The 15,245-nt window shown below is 47.7% G+C and overlaps 1 protein-coding gene across 5 annotated transcripts in view; it reads left to right on the top strand.

The window, feature by feature from the left end:
• EIF4ENIF1 (eukaryotic translation initiation factor 4E nuclear import factor 1) overlaps positions 1–15,245 on the top strand; it is a 57,206-nt gene that overhangs the window by 26,685 nt on the left and 15,276 nt on the right. For all 5 annotated transcript variants that reach the window (XM_073582792.1, XM_073582794.1, XM_073582796.1 and 2 more), the window contains 6 exons: positions 237–316; positions 946–1,082; positions 1,169–1,256; positions 1,461–1,590; positions 1,678–2,007; positions 3,069–3,212. In XM_073582792.1, coding sequence (XP_073438893.1) covers positions 237–316; positions 946–1,082; positions 1,169–1,256; positions 1,461–1,590; positions 1,678–2,007; positions 3,069–3,212 — 909 coding nt within the window. The remainder of the gene's footprint in view (positions 1–236; positions 317–945; positions 1,083–1,168; positions 1,257–1,460; positions 1,591–1,677; positions 2,008–3,068; positions 3,213–15,245) is intronic.

The raw sequence follows: 15,245 nt of genomic DNA, 5'->3' as shown, positions 1-15,245 counted from the left end.
TTTCTCCCACCATGTCAGTGTCTGCTGAGGTGTTGTCAAGTGGGAAAACTTGCTCATAGCAACTAATTGCAGCTCGGCTTCTTTTAACCAGCTCTGGTGAAATGAGATGCTTCGTGATTGGTTGGTGATGCACATACATACATTCACTTTTATATATAGAGATGTGTGTGTATATATAATGTGTTAGCAATTTTACTTAAACTCTTAAATGCTTAATCTATAATTTCTGTATATAGGTTTTTCAGGTCATCAGCAACTCCTAGGAGAACAGTTTTCCATGGGAATGCCGAAGGCTGACAGCCCTTTAATGGCACAGGTGTGTTTCATTTGGGTCTCACGCATGTGTTTTTTTTTTTTTTTTTCTCCCTATGAAGAGTTCTATTTTGGCTCTTCTGACATTGAGTCAATATAGGACTAGTTGTCTTGTGCCATGTAGTCCTTCTTTCTGTATTTAACTGCAGCCAATCAGTTCTAAATACTGAGCCCTGTTCACACCACTGACTTAACTTTCTGCCAGTGTACGAAGCAAGCTGTTAACTTGTGGTGGGGCAAGTTTACACAGAGCTCAGGAATATGGAGGACTGCATTGCAGCAGCATTTCTAGTTCTTTAGTGATTAAAATCAATGTATTAATCAGCAGGAGATTATCAAAACTGCAGCAACCAGCCCAGTAAGTGACACATAACTGGCTCTCTGCCTCTAGATTATGTTGCTCTCAGATGTTGGACCCCCTCAAAACCCCTTTTAAACTTAATTTATATATGACTGGACAATCCAGCAACTACAGAGAAACTTTTGTTGGGCCATTAGAAAAGTTTATTTCATGTAAGGCTGTGTATGTACAATATATACCCTGGTGATGAATTATCAAGGTGCAAACTATTGTCTCATGTACAGAAATATTTGTACTGACTTTTTTTTTTTTTTTTTTTGTCCTCTTAAAAGGTTAGTCCAATGGAGTTGCAGCAGGCTGTGTTGGAAGGCTTGGTACCCCATGATCTTGCCTTCCCAACTGCTGGGTACTATCCATCGGTTTATAGCAAAATGCAGATGGATAAAGGAAGGGATGGTATTCGTATCAGGTCAGTGTAAGACTTGAACATGTCAAGTATTAAGCTGTGGTTTCCATGGTCTTAAGGGATGGCTGTTTTTACTTTTCTATACTTAGACCGCCGCAAAGAATAAATAAATCTCCCGTAGGCAACATGCGTGCATCGGCTGTATCTCCAGGCCCTGGAGCTCCTGTTACTAGCATGGTAAGTGTGGTGGAATAATAACCTTTTAATAACTGACTTAAAGCTGAACTCTTTTCCACTTGCTCAAAGTAATGATTGTTACCCATGTTAGATAATGCCACAAGTGTAAAAACATGTAGTGATTACTACAGAGAAATGGACACTTAGACTAAAACAACTTTATTTTTCCAGGTTTTGTTAATGACCATTTTGCTTTCTTTTTAGCTGTCCCCATCATTTACACCTACCTCAGTTATCCGTAAAATGTATGAAAGCAAGGAGAAGAGCAAAGATGAGACCCCTTCTGGAAAGCAGAGTTCCCAGGGCAAAGAAGATGGGAGAAGGTTGCAGGAAGGTAATTAAACTATGCTGCATACCTGGGCACTGAATACAGTAGCTTTCTGCTAAACTTTTCTTACCCCTACTCGTTATGTGATAACAGATGGAGTCTTATCTGGTCATTTATCTGAGAATGCTGTCCAAGGCACCTCTCCAGTCCTGGGAACCAGGTTTCCCAACTCTCAACGCACTGGGTGTACACCACCACTACCCCACCAGAATCGCTACACCAAAGATCAAGAATGTCGGGTTAAATCTTCTGGGAGGCAAACGCCAACTATGACTTCCTCAGTTCCCGGAGCATCCTTTTTACGCCCTCTCCACCAAGTACCTGTTGTACCAGTTCGGCCATCCCACCAGTTGCATCCCGGTTTGGTGCAGAAGATGTTGGCACAGGGTGTACCTCCACAACATCTCTCTCTTCTGCAAGCAGGTCAGTATACTGCACCTGTAAAATTTTAAAGGAGCCTGTCACCACATTTGACTGATCTAAACTATGAGCATACAGGTTATAGAATGCTGAAAACAGTCCAATCTGTATTCCTCGTACCAGAAGCCTTTTTGAGGCATCTTTTATGACTTTATATAAATGACCTCTTCCTCCAGGCTCTGGGGCAGATGGTGGCTGCAAGATAACACTGCCTCCAGAGCTTATTTTACATGAAGGGATAGTTACCAGTGTGATGTGTAATGGCTGCCCTCTGCTCTCCTGATGTCACTGCAGAGCTGTGTGTGATTATACCTGACACATCTGCAGGTTCCTCTCGGCTCCAGGTTCCATTTCATAGGCAGACTGCAATACAGCAGAGCTGAGAGAAGCAAACCATGTGTTTGTAAGAAGTCCAATTTCGTTTCGCCTGTTCTGTTACTGTATATCCTTGAGTATAAGCCGACCCGAGTAAAAGCCCGAGGCACCTAATTTTGCCACAAAAAACTGGGTCAACTTGAGAAAGCGACTAGGCAAAACGTGCGGTGTTACAGGAGCCACGGGGTACGGACTATTGGTATTTTTAATATATTTTCTTGCACAATCTTTCTTGCCTCTTCATATATAATGCATGTTTGCAATATTTACTTGAAATGAATGTATAGGTTATTATGGGGTTTTGCTGAAATATGAGGTTGTAACTGTGTCCTAGTACCCACCACAATTATTGTGCTGTGGCTTTGCATATTTTGTCATTTGGTTTACCTCTTTTTATGTCCTTTAAATTTTAATAATAAAAAATTCTACATTTTATATTGTCTTATTTTGGTTTATTCACTGTCTGAGTAGATTATATTGTGTATGAGTGAATAGCCTATTTTATTATGAGCTGGTCTCAATTTGGTGTTGTATTATGCACTTCAATCAAGTTACATGTTCATACTACTGCAACATGGTATTCAGGAGAATGTTGGGTTACCTTTTCCATGGTTTTTGGTTCCCTATTGTGATGCACGATTTAATTTTTTTTAATCAATTTTTTTTTTTTTTTAACTTTTGCTCTTAAGGTCTCCTGCCTTCAGGTATTGATTTGCATGCTCTCTCTCCATCGGTCCTTGGTCAGCAGTTCTACCCACTGGCACAGACCGGGCATCCGCTTCTTAATCAACGACCAGCAAATCATCTCCAACTTGCAATGATGCAGCGATCAGGTATCCTATGTTTTTTCTTGTCTGTATATTGGAGAATATTTGTTCTGATTTTTAAGGCTTGTGCTATACAGTGTTTTTTTTTTTTTGTGGTAAAGTCCTTTCTCCTATGCCTCCTATCAGGACCATGGGTGTTATGCTGCTGCCACTAGGAGGAAACTAGGTCAACATAAAGATTATCTCCTCTGCAGTATACACCCTCCTGCTGGCTGAAATTGAGCCAGTTCTTGCTTGGTGTCTGTAGGAGGCACTTGGGTCTAGTGTCAGACCCCAACGTTTTTATTTTCAATCTTTGTTTTATTTCTGTAAATTTTTTATTTAATGGAGTGAAGGGGGCGACGGATCCTTCTAGGTTCTAGGCTGGATCATCAACTTCCAGAAGTCCAGACTTATCCCACTTTCCCTCCAGACATTTTTAGGGTTCCATTTAGACTCCATGACCCAAAGGTGTTTACTTCCTCAGGTAAAGATATTGCTCATTAAAAACAAGGTTAGAGCAGCAATGGACAGACCACGCATGTCTCTGAGAGAAGCAATGTCATTGTTGGGGTCCCTCACCTCTTGTACCCCGGCAGTTAAGTGGGCCCAATATCACATTCGCACACTGCAACATCACATTCTCCAAGAGGAAAGACTGCTTTGTGGTCACCTCGTGAAGAAGATAACCTTATCCCAGTAAGACTTGACTTCTCTAGTATGGTGGCTAGATAGTAACCATTTGGCCGGGGGTGTTCCATGGGCACTATCACCATCCCATACTTTAACCACCGACGCTAGCCCCCATTGATGGGGAGGTGGAATAAAGAGGAACTCCAATATTCATCTAACCTAAAAGAGCTAAGTGCAGTAGATTGTGCCTTACATGATTTTCTTCCACAGCTTCGCGGAAAACATGTCAGGATTTTATTGGACACCACCACCACAGTGGCATATTTAAACAGACAGGGAGGTACTCATCAGAGACTGTCTTCTGTAGCAAAAATCTTAACCCTGGCTGAAAAGTATTTGTTGTCCCTTTCTGCCCTCCACATCAAGGGAGAAAACCATCAAGTGGACTTCTTTAAGTCGATATACACTACGGCAGCAGGAGTGGTGCCTAAATCATTGCATCTTCAAAGACATAGTAATTCTGTGGCGGCAGCCTCAAATAGACCTCTCTGCCTTGAACAAACAAGTACAGGAATTTGCCTCCCTATCCTTGGTGGATCATCCAGACATGCTGGACACCCTTCAGGTTCCATGGCAATTCAACATGGCATATTCCTTCCTGCCGATAACGCTACTACTAGAAGTCATTTGGAAAATCAGAGGACAGGGTGAGGATAATATTAATGGCACCCTTTTGACCCAAGAGACCATGGTTCTCATGGCTACAAACAATGTCGATATCAGACCCCTGGGTCCTCCCTTTGATCCCCATTCTACTCTTCCAAGGCCCTTTTCCATTTCGTCCCTCCGGACAGCACCATGGTGGTAGTCCTCCCTTGACCTATAGCGGGACAGGATCACAGAGGTTAAAAGGCCCCTCCCACCTCCACCCTCCAGTGTTTTTCCTGTCCCAAAGGGGACTGTTGTATGAGGGGTTGCTCCATGAGGAGTGAAGATAGAAGGTGAATGTTTGACGGGGCCCAGGGGGATCGGGCGGCTGGTCCAATAGTATAGTCTATAGTATATGATGTACATCATATTGCATCAGAATAGTGCCTCTAGGCATTATATTGAGTGCATCAGGTTGCACCATATGGCTTCATAGTGCCCCTATGCATCATATTGCATCATTGTGCCTCTATGTATCATATTGCATCATAGTGCTTCACAGTGCCTCTGCATCATATTGCATCCTAGTGCCTCTAGGCATTATATTGAGTGCATCAGGTTGCACCTTATGGTGTCATAGTGCCTCTATGCATCAGATGGCATCATAGGGCCTCTGCGCATCATTGCATCATAGTGCCTCTGCATAATGAATCATAGTGCTTCACAGTGATGCTGCATCATATCGCATCATAGTTCCTTTGTGCATCATATTGCACCATAGTGTTTCACAGTGCCTCTGCACCATATTGCTATATAGTTCTTCATAATGCCTCTGTGCACATTTTAATCATAGTGCCTCCGCATCATATTGCATCATAGTGCTTCACAGTGCCTCTGCATCATATTGTATCATAGTACCTTCGTGCATGATATTCCATTAGTGCTTCATCGAGCCTTTGTGCATCATATTGCATCGGAGTGCTTCCTAGTGGCTTTATGCATCATAGCACTTCATAAGTGCTTTTTTTGCTTCATATGGCATCATAGTGCTTCATAGCGTCTCTATGCATCAGATTGCGTCATAATGCTTCGGTGCATCAGATGGCATCACGGTGCTTTGGTGCCCCTGTGCCTCATGGTGTATCATTAGTGTTTCATAGTGCTTCATAGTACTTCGGGCGTTGTGGCTTTGTGCCTCTGGCTTGGACCATCTGACTTGTGCCTTGTTGCGTGGCCGCACCCTGTATTGTTGGCCTACCACTTTTCATTTTGTCTCTGGCCCAGAGTCCTTGAGTTTTGGACCCAGATCCAACTTCAGTTGCTTCATTCTTGGCATCCGGGATAGCAAAAAACCCCACCTATGCTTGAATTGGCCTAGTATAATAGCATTTCTTCTGTCTGGAACAGAGCTACTGCCTTGAGTGCTAAAAGCAAGTCTATTTCATAATTGGCTTTAAAGGGATACATACATCTTTGGGTTCATCCTACAAGGACATACTACTGTCCTGGGAGCAGTAAATCCCAGGAGGGTGAAGGACAGAATCCTTCTCAGCTCCACATACAGCAATCAGACTAGTTGCCTTGATTCTAGTCACATAAGTCTATTGTATTATGTTTACCAGGGACTGCATCACTGCCTTTGTACCTTGTTGGGGAAAAAGCAGCACTGAGTCAGGTGGCATATGATCCCACACCCACTGTTCTTACAGCAGTTAGGGCTCCGGAGATAAAGAATCGGTAACCATTACAGTCCATAGTCCCATTGCCTCACAGTAGATAATCCCCCTCTGTGATGGGGAGAAAACTACTCTCTAGCTATAGGGTATGGTTACTCCCACCATGGCAGTCTGGGTGTATAAATGTCACTGAGAAGATTGCCTTTTAGGCTATGTGGGTATATGTGTGTAGATGGCTAGATAGGTTGACTTGTATAACATTTGGACTAATGACTCGTATAGAGGCAGTTTGAAATAATCTCTCGTATCAGAGGATTTTTACTAACGACCCCCACCAACACCACTTCATCGATTCCAGACTCCCCTGTGTCTAACATGCTGTAGGTAAAACAGTGGTGATCCACGTTTCCCTTTCCGTGCTTCTAATGAGAAGCCTGATGTTGGTAATGGTAGGAGATATTACCTGCCAGATGGCGTATTTTCTTAGTTTCTAGAATATATAAAACCCTTACTTGGGGTTTAGACATCAAAGGATTCGGAATAGACGTGATCTCCTGGATGAGTAATATATGTGCATCCCAATTACTCTGCCATTATCCATGTACTAACTGTTACTGGTTTGATCTTCCCGCAGTCCACGGTCTGTCTTGCAGGTTTCCTTGTTCTATGGTAAGCTGATCTCTAACCAGGGTTTAACCTGAGCCCAGGAGGACCGATGAAGGAACAGTCTTTTGTTGTTAGCCACAGCCACAACACCATGAGGACTGTACAGACCAGTAGTCCGCTGCATGTGGCTATCACCATACTTTGCTGGGCAATAAGGTTTTTAAACCTATTCTGTTGCAGCGGTGTTTATAAGTATCTGTCAAAACTATAATTCACTGCGGTTCGTTATTGGTATTGGGATACAAGTGGTGTGTTTTCACTTTTGTTTCTGCTGCATACTTTTATCACATTCATACTGAAATTGGCAATTATAGACATAGATCAGACACTCACTACGGTGTTTATCTTTGCGGATTTCTTTAGATATCTAGATTTCTTTTGATCTTTCAGATCATTTCTATATCTGGCCTGGTTCTTGCCTGGGACTTTGGTCCTTGAGTTTCTGTACCCACCCTGGGATCTTTCCTTTGATATTCTCCATGGTGCTGTCCAGAGGGACAAAATTGAAAAGGAATTAGACCTACCGGTAATTCTGTTTCCAGTAGTCCCTCAGGACAGCACCCTTAATTCCCTCCCTTATGTTTTGGCTTTAGGCTTACATGGGATTAATCTTCTGGCAGATCGTTCGTCCGTCAGGTCGCCATGGCTCGAGACTAAGATGAAGCTGTTAAATGGTCTTATATACGTGTTTGTAAGGGCGTGTAGACCATTTCCATCCATCCTCGGTGGTACTTTGAAAAAACACTAGAGGGTGGAGGTGGGAGGGGCCTTTTAACCTCTGTGATCCTGTCCCGCTATAGGTCAAGGGAGGACTTCCTCCATGGTGCTGTCCTGAGGGACTACTGGAAACAGAATTACCAGTAGGTCTAATTCCCTTTACTCTGTCGCCTCATTGGGGGACACAGAACCATGGGTGTTATGCTGCTGTCCACTAGGAGGCGACACTATGCATAATCTGAAAGATTAACTTTGGCTCCTCCTCTGCAGTATACACCCCCTGGACAGCGTCGGCCTTCTCCAGTTTTTGCCTAGTGTCGCAAGGAGGCACACCTCTTTTTTTTTTTTTTTTTTTTTTTTTTTTTTTTTTTGTCAGGAACAGATGTAGAAAAGTGGGTCTCCAGCGAAACTCCCGACATGGCTCCTTCCTTGGCCCCCTTTTTAGGGGTGACCGGTTGAAGTTGAGATGGCTGTTCCCCATGTCGCTCCTTCCCCAGTCCTGCGGGTACTGGTCCGAAGTTGAGTCTCAACCCCCCCCACCCTTTGGGGTCTGGGTTGAGGCGAGGATGAAGACCCCATGATGGTGACAGACGCACCCTCCCTAATCCCCTGTGGGGGGCATTAGGTTGAGACGCCTCAGGTAGGGTCGGAGAATAGGCATCATTCCGCAGCTTTCAGGGACCCCAGACCAGCTGAGGGATCCTGTTTGGGCCGGGGGAGGGTGCCGACTGGTATGGCACAGCAGAGACAGGGCTTTTCTGCGTCCCTGCTACCCCCACTGCTATCCAGTTGACCATTCTGGGGGGGGGGGGGGGTTGGTGCAAATTACCGCACCGCTCTGGAGCCCTCCTGGGCATCAGGCCTCTAATTTAGACCGCGGCTTCGGCCTAGCCGAAGCCGACGCCTTTTCACCGCCCCCCCAGATGACTAAAATGACACGCTGGAGTGTCATAGGAGGGGCGGATTGAGGCAGAAAGGGCGCGTTTTTACACAGCCCAGCGCGCCCTTTTCAGCTCTCCGCCCCCTCCTCCCTCTCCTCAGCGTCCCGGTGGCCATTTTTTTTTTTTTTTTTTTTTTTTGGATGAGATCCAGGAGAGGAGCATCACAGCGGTCTCCGGGGGGCACAGAACTGGGATCTGTCGGCGCTGGACCTAGGGGCACACCGGTGGGGTAAGCTCACAGCTGGGTTCTCATTACTCAACTGTGAATCCATACTTCCTAGAAAGCTCTCTGTGGGTTCCCTCTGCGTAGCCACCCCTGTACGATCCCTGATAGCCAGCCTCTGTACACTATGCCGGGCTCAAGGAAGAGAACCAGGCAGGAATGTTTCTATGCATTCTGCACAGCCTGCAAAGCCACGCTCCCTAGTGGCAGCACGTATCCGCACTGCCAGGACTGCATCCAGAACTCTGGGTCAGAACCCAGGGAGTCCCTACTGATGCTTCAGTGTCAGAGGCCACGCCGGAATGGGCAACTCAGATGCCAGTCTATGACACAGTCCATAGACAACCTAACTGCCACATTGCTGCAAGCCAAGCTCTGCAGAGTCGGGCCCCGGCTATGGACGTTACACAGCAAACGGACAGACGGACAGCTTGTCTCAGGAACATGCTGCTTCCGACTCACAGACATAAGTGGACCCACAGGTCTCGATCACCTGAGTCGTTCTCCTCCCCCCCCGCCCCCCAGGGAGAGACAGCGTCATTCCAGGTCTCCTAGGCAGTCCCCTGTCACAGACAGTGCAATTTACCACAGAGATCCCCTGCCCCAGGTCGCCCTCCAGGGATCACCTTAGCGAGGCACAGGATTCAGAGGGCATCTGTGACTCCGACTCAGATAACGAAACGGAGAGGTCCGTGGTACCTTCTCCCCCTAGCAATACAGCGCTAGTTGAGGACATAATCTCTGCCATTCATCGGGTGCTAAAAATTCCAGAGTCGGCCCCGGAAGTCCCAGAACATAGGATTTGCTTTGAAAGTGTTCAGAAACCACCTAAGGTCTTCCCTAATCACCATGAGTTGGAGAAAATACTTGCCAAACAGTTTGTGCAGCCTGAGAAAAAATTTGCTAATCGCAAATATTTGGAAGCGAAGTACCCCTTCCCACAGACAGACACCAAACAATGGACAGATCCACCTGAAGTGGACCCCCCCCGGTTTCTAGGCTAGCAGCGCAGACCTTACTCTCTCTGCCAGATAGCTCAACCCTCAGGGACGCAGCAGACCGGCAAGTAGAATGCATGGCTCGTTCTATTTTCGAAGCGGCAGGCGCTTCTCTGGGCCCTGCGTTTGCTTCAGTTTGGGTGGCCAAGGCCATCCTGGCTTGGGCCAAAAAAACTACAGGAGGGTCTTCAAGCTTCAAATCCCGAGCTCTCGGATCAAGCGGTCCAGATAGCAGTGGTAGCAGACTACATGCTTCATGCAGCCCTGGATTCCGCAAGAGGTGTAGCGGGAATAGCATCAAACGCCATCACGATCCGACGCATCCTCTGGCTGCGAGAATGGAAAGCTGATACGGCCTCGAAGAAGTCCCTCACGCGACTTCCGTATCTTACTGGAAGACTTTTCGGCGAAAAGTTGGACACGATGGCCAATGCCACTGGGGGTAAGAGTACCTCTCTCCCTCAACTAAAACCGAAGCGCACGTTTAAACGAAGAAACCAGACGCGATTCCGATCCTTTCGGAATTCCTCGGGCTGGTCCGTCTCGCGCCCAGCGCAAAACCGTAACCGCTCTCCACGCAGGGACAACCCACGGACGCAGCAGCGACCGGACAGGTCTTGGCAGTTGAAAGCAGGCCAAGCGAAACCCAAGGGAGGAAAACCTCAGAATGTCGCTTCATCATGACTCACGAACTCCAGAAGACACCCCACCAGTAGGCGGCCGACTTTTACTCTTCCAGCAAGTCTGGCTGCATATTACAGAAGACAGGTGGGTCAGGGAAATAGTGTCTTCCGGATACAAGATGGAGTTCACTTCCGCTCCACTGAACCGGTTCTTCCTTTCTATTCCTCCAACACCACCAGACAAGGCTCGTGCTTTCCACCAAGCTGTCTATTCTCTCCTTCAAGCAGGAGTTGTGGTGCCGGTTCCCACGAACGAGAGATTCCGAGGGTTCTACTCAAATCTGTTCGTAGTCCCCAAGAAAGGAGGCAGCGTCCGACCCATACTGGACCTAAAACAGCTCAAAAATTACGTACGGGTCCGTCATTTCCGCATGGAGTCCCTCTGGTCCATCATTGTTTCCATGGAGCAGGGAGAATACCTTGCCTCCATAGACATACAGGATGCGTATCTGCACATACCAATTGCTCCCACCCACCAAAGGTTTCTCAGGTTCGCGGTCAACCAAAACCACTACTAGTTTGTCGCCCTTCCGTTCGGACTCGCCACGGCTCCAAGAACGTTCACCAAAGTCATGGCGGCCACCATGGACGTTCTGCACTCAAGAGGCATTCTAGTCATCCCGTACCTGGACGACCTCCTCATCAAGTCTCCCACTTTCAAAGACTGCGAGGTCAGTGTCTCAATCACAATAGAGACACTGAGTCGCCTGGGATGGCTAGTCAACCTACAGAAATCGTCGACTATCCCAAGTCAGACTCTAACATTCCTGGGAATGTTATTCGACACCTCCAGGGGCCTGGTGCTCCTTCCCAAGGACAAGACAAGGCCATCCGTCTGGGAGTTCGCACACTCCTTCGCAGTCCTCCTCGATCTCTCCGGTTTGCCATGAGAGTCCTCGGCCGGATGGCAGCAGCAATAGAGGCAGTGCCATTTGCCCAGTTTCACCTCGGGGTCCTTCAACTAGCCATACTCAGATCTTGGGACAGGAATCCCTTCTCCCTCGACAGGGAGTTCAGGTTGACGTCAACCAGGGGGTCCCTGCATTGGTGGCTCAAACCAACCTCGCTTACATGAGGGAAGCCCTTTCTCTCAGGACAATGGATCTCTCAGGACAATGGAAGATCCTGACTACCGATGCAAGCCTGACAGGCTGGGGGGCGGTGCACCTACATCACAGGGCACAAGGCGAGTGGTTACCGAGGGAAGTGACATTGCCCATCAATATTCTGGAAATCAGGGCCATCCTCTTGGCACTGAGAGCCTTTCATCACTTGCTTGCAGCCTCGCACATACGGATACAGTCGGACAATGCCACGGCTGTGGCATACGTGAACCACCAAGGCGGGACCCGCAGGGCCCAGGCGATGAGAGAAGTGGCGCATATCCTCCGCTGGGCGGAAGACACGAGGTCGGTACTTTCTGCGGTCCACATTCCGGGTGTAGAAAACTGGGAAGCAGACTTCCTCAGCAGGCAAGGAATGGACTCTGGGGAGTGGTCTCTCCATCCCGAGATTTTTTTACCATATCTGTCAACGCTGGGGAACCCCGGAGGTGGACCTAATGGCATCCCATCTCAATACCAAGGTCCCCAATTTCATGGCCAGGACACACGACCCGTGGTCGCTCGGAGCGGATGCCCTGGTCCCAGTTCCGACTCCGGTACATTTTTCCACCCCTCCCCCTAATCTCCAGGGTCGTGAGGAAGATCAAGCAAGAGGGAGTTCCAACCATGCTCATCGCGCCAGACGTACATTGTACGCCGACATCGTTCAACTTACAGCAGACGTCCCCTGGCATCTACCCGACCGTCACGACCTTCAGTCTCAAGGTCCGTTCTTCCATCAGAATTCAGGGGCTCTCAATTTGATGGCATGGCCCTTGAAACCTGGGTTCTAACCCAGGCAGGTTTTTCACCGGCAGTCATTGCAACTATGATCAGGGCAAGGAAGCCTGCCTCCGCCAAGATCTATTACCGTACCTGGAGAGCTTTCTTTTCTTGGTGCGAATCTCATGGACAAGTCCCACTCCCTTATTCCCTCCCGAAGGGACTAGGTTTTCTTCAATCGGGCCTAGACGCCAAGCTATCCTTAGGCTCGCTTAAGAGTCAGGTGTCGGCGCTTTCAGTCCTTTTTCAAAAGCGCATTGCTATTAAACCGCAAGTAAGGACTTTCATCCAGGGAGTTTCCCGATTGGTTCCTCCCTACAAACGTCCGCTGGATACGTGGGACCTCAATCTGGTCCTGACAGCATTGCAAGCTCCACCCTTCGAACCTCTTAGAGGAGTTCCACTCTCCATTCTGTCTCAAAGTGGTTTTTCTAGTGGCGATCACCTCGTTACGCAGAGTGTCGGAATTGTCAGCACTTTCCTGCAGACGGCCTTTCCTAGCCTTTCACCAGGACAAGGTGGTTCTCCGCACGGTACCATCCTTCCTTCTGAAGGTTGTGTCCAACTTTCACCTCAATGAGGAGATTTCACTGCCATCCCTTTGCCCGGTTCCGGTTCGTAGAGTGGAGAAAGCTCTGCATACGCTTGACCTCGTCAGAACATTGCGGATTTACGTGTCCAGGACTGCACCTTTCCGGAAGTCTGATTCCCTCTTCATTCTTCCAGAAGGTAGTCGCAAGGGACTGCCGGCTTCCAAGGCTACCCTTGCCAGGTGGATCAAGTCCACCATACATGAGGCCTACCGACTTAACAGTTCTCCTCTTCCGGCCGGTATCACGGCACTCTACACGGGCAGTAGGGGCCTCCTGGGCCATTCGGCATCAGGCTTCGGCACAACAAGTGTGTAAGGCGGCCACTTGGACTAGCCTACACACGTTAACGAAACACTACAGTGTTCATACCCAGTCCTCAGCGGATGCGAGCCTGGCTAGACTGGTTCTGCAGGCGGCAGTGCCCCAAATTTAGGGACCTGCTAGCACATTATTCGTCCATTGCTTCCCACCCAGGGACTGCTTTGGGACGTCCCATGGTTCTGTGTCCCCTAATGAGGCGACAGAGTAAAGGAGATTTTTGTGTACTTACCGTAAAATCTTTCTCTTAGCCTCTAATTGGGGGACACAGCTCCCACCCTGTTGCCCTTATGGGCCGTTGTTTACGGTTGAGTTCTCATATTGTTCTTTGAGCTCGTACATAGTAGCCTTCTCACAGGCATGGTTATGTTGTTTGGTTACGTTCCTCCTCATGCTTTTGCACAAAACTGGAGAAGGCTGATGCCGTCCAGGGGTGTATGCTGCAGAGGAGGAGCCAAAGTTAATCTTTTTCAGATTATGCATAGTGTCGCCTCCTAGTGGACAGCAGCATAACACCCATGGTTCTGTGTCCCCCAATTAGAGGCTAAGAGAAAGATTTTACGGTGAGTACACAAAAATCTTTTTTTTTTTTTTTTTTTTTTTCCCACCCTCAAGTGGACAGCCTACACTTGACTGCTTGGAATTTGAGAGGCAGCTACTAATATCAAGGGGATTCTCGGAAAGTCACTGGTACGCTCCTGCAGAGCAGGAAGCAGTCTACCACCAAAATAAGGAAAAATGCCATGCAGTTCCTTACCTCTAATCCTACAGAAGTTACGTTGGTGCCTGTTTTGGAATCTCTACAAAGAGGGAAACAACTGGGTCTATCAGTGAATGCGTTAAAGGTCCATGTATCAGCACTAGGGGCCCTCTGTGGCTATAATATATTAGGAAATAAATGGGTGTCCCGATTGATCACGGCTTGTGAACGGATTACTCCTGTTCACATACCTAGGGTCCCTCCTTGGGACTTAAACCTGGTCCTAGACGTTCCTTTGAGCCAACAGATACAGTATCTGTGAAATACTTGTCACTCAAAACGGCCTTTTTAGTAGCACTAACATCTGCTAGGAGAGTTGGTGACCTTCAAGCTCTATTCATAGATCCACCCTTCCTACTGATATTTCAGGATAGGTTGGTTTTAAAACCAGACCCCTCGTACCTTCCTAGGGTATTGGGAAGATTCCATAGATCACAAGAGATACTTCTCCCCACTTTCTTTAGGGATCCCTCCACTCCCAAAGAACAGAAATTTCACACCCGGGATGTTAGGAGAATAGTATTTAAAATCATCGAAAGGTCTAGGAGTAAAGCCCCCGTTACACATAGCGATATGGCTAGCAATATCGCTGTAAAGTCACCGATTTTGTGAGTTATCGCTAGCAATAATCGCTATCACTACATGTGATACTTGCATCCGACCGGCTCCCCCGCTGCTCATCGCTGGTCGCGCGAGAAGGTCCTGGATCATTTCTCATCGGGCACTTCCTGCTGGGCTTCCTGTGGTGCCGAAGAGCGACGCGTCTGACAGGTAAGTAGCGACCCCTGCGATGTCGCTGGTGAGATCTGCCTGTGTAGAAGCTCACTAGCGACCACTTAGCGATGCACCAGCGATCCATATCGTTGTCGGGATCGCTGGTGCATCGCTAAGTGTAATGGTACCGAGGCAGTGTAGGGCTCTGTTCATATCCTTTCAGGGCTGCAAGAAGGGGTATGGAATCACAAAGAGCACCTTATCCCAATGGATCAGGGACGCCATCCGATTAACTTACTCCGCAATTAATGAAAATCCTCCGAAGAGCATCAGAACACATTCTACTAGAGCAATGGCATCCGCCCCAGGCCAAGAGGGGTGATGTTCCAGCCATATATAAAGCGGCAACGTGGTCAGCTCCTTCTACCTTCTATAATCACTACAGACCCATTGATGGTCTCTGGAAATCTCTCCAGTGGGTGCTGTCGTGACAAAGGGTAAAAAGCCAGATTACTTACTGGTAATGCACTTTTCTCGTTCGCCTTATTGGGGGACACAGAGACCTTGGGTGTATGCTGCTACCACTAGGAGGCTGACACTATGC

Source organism: Dendrobates tinctorius, unplaced genomic scaffold (genome assembly GCF_039654945.1).
Source record: "Dendrobates tinctorius isolate UK_male_01 unplaced genomic scaffold, ASM3965494v1 ptg000073l, whole genome shotgun sequence".
NCBI classification, from domain to species: Eukaryota; Metazoa; Chordata; class Amphibia; order Anura; family Dendrobatidae; genus Dendrobates; species Dendrobates tinctorius.
The sequence above is the reverse complement of the archived record's forward strand: the minus strand, read 5'-3'. Positions and strand labels throughout refer to the sequence as shown.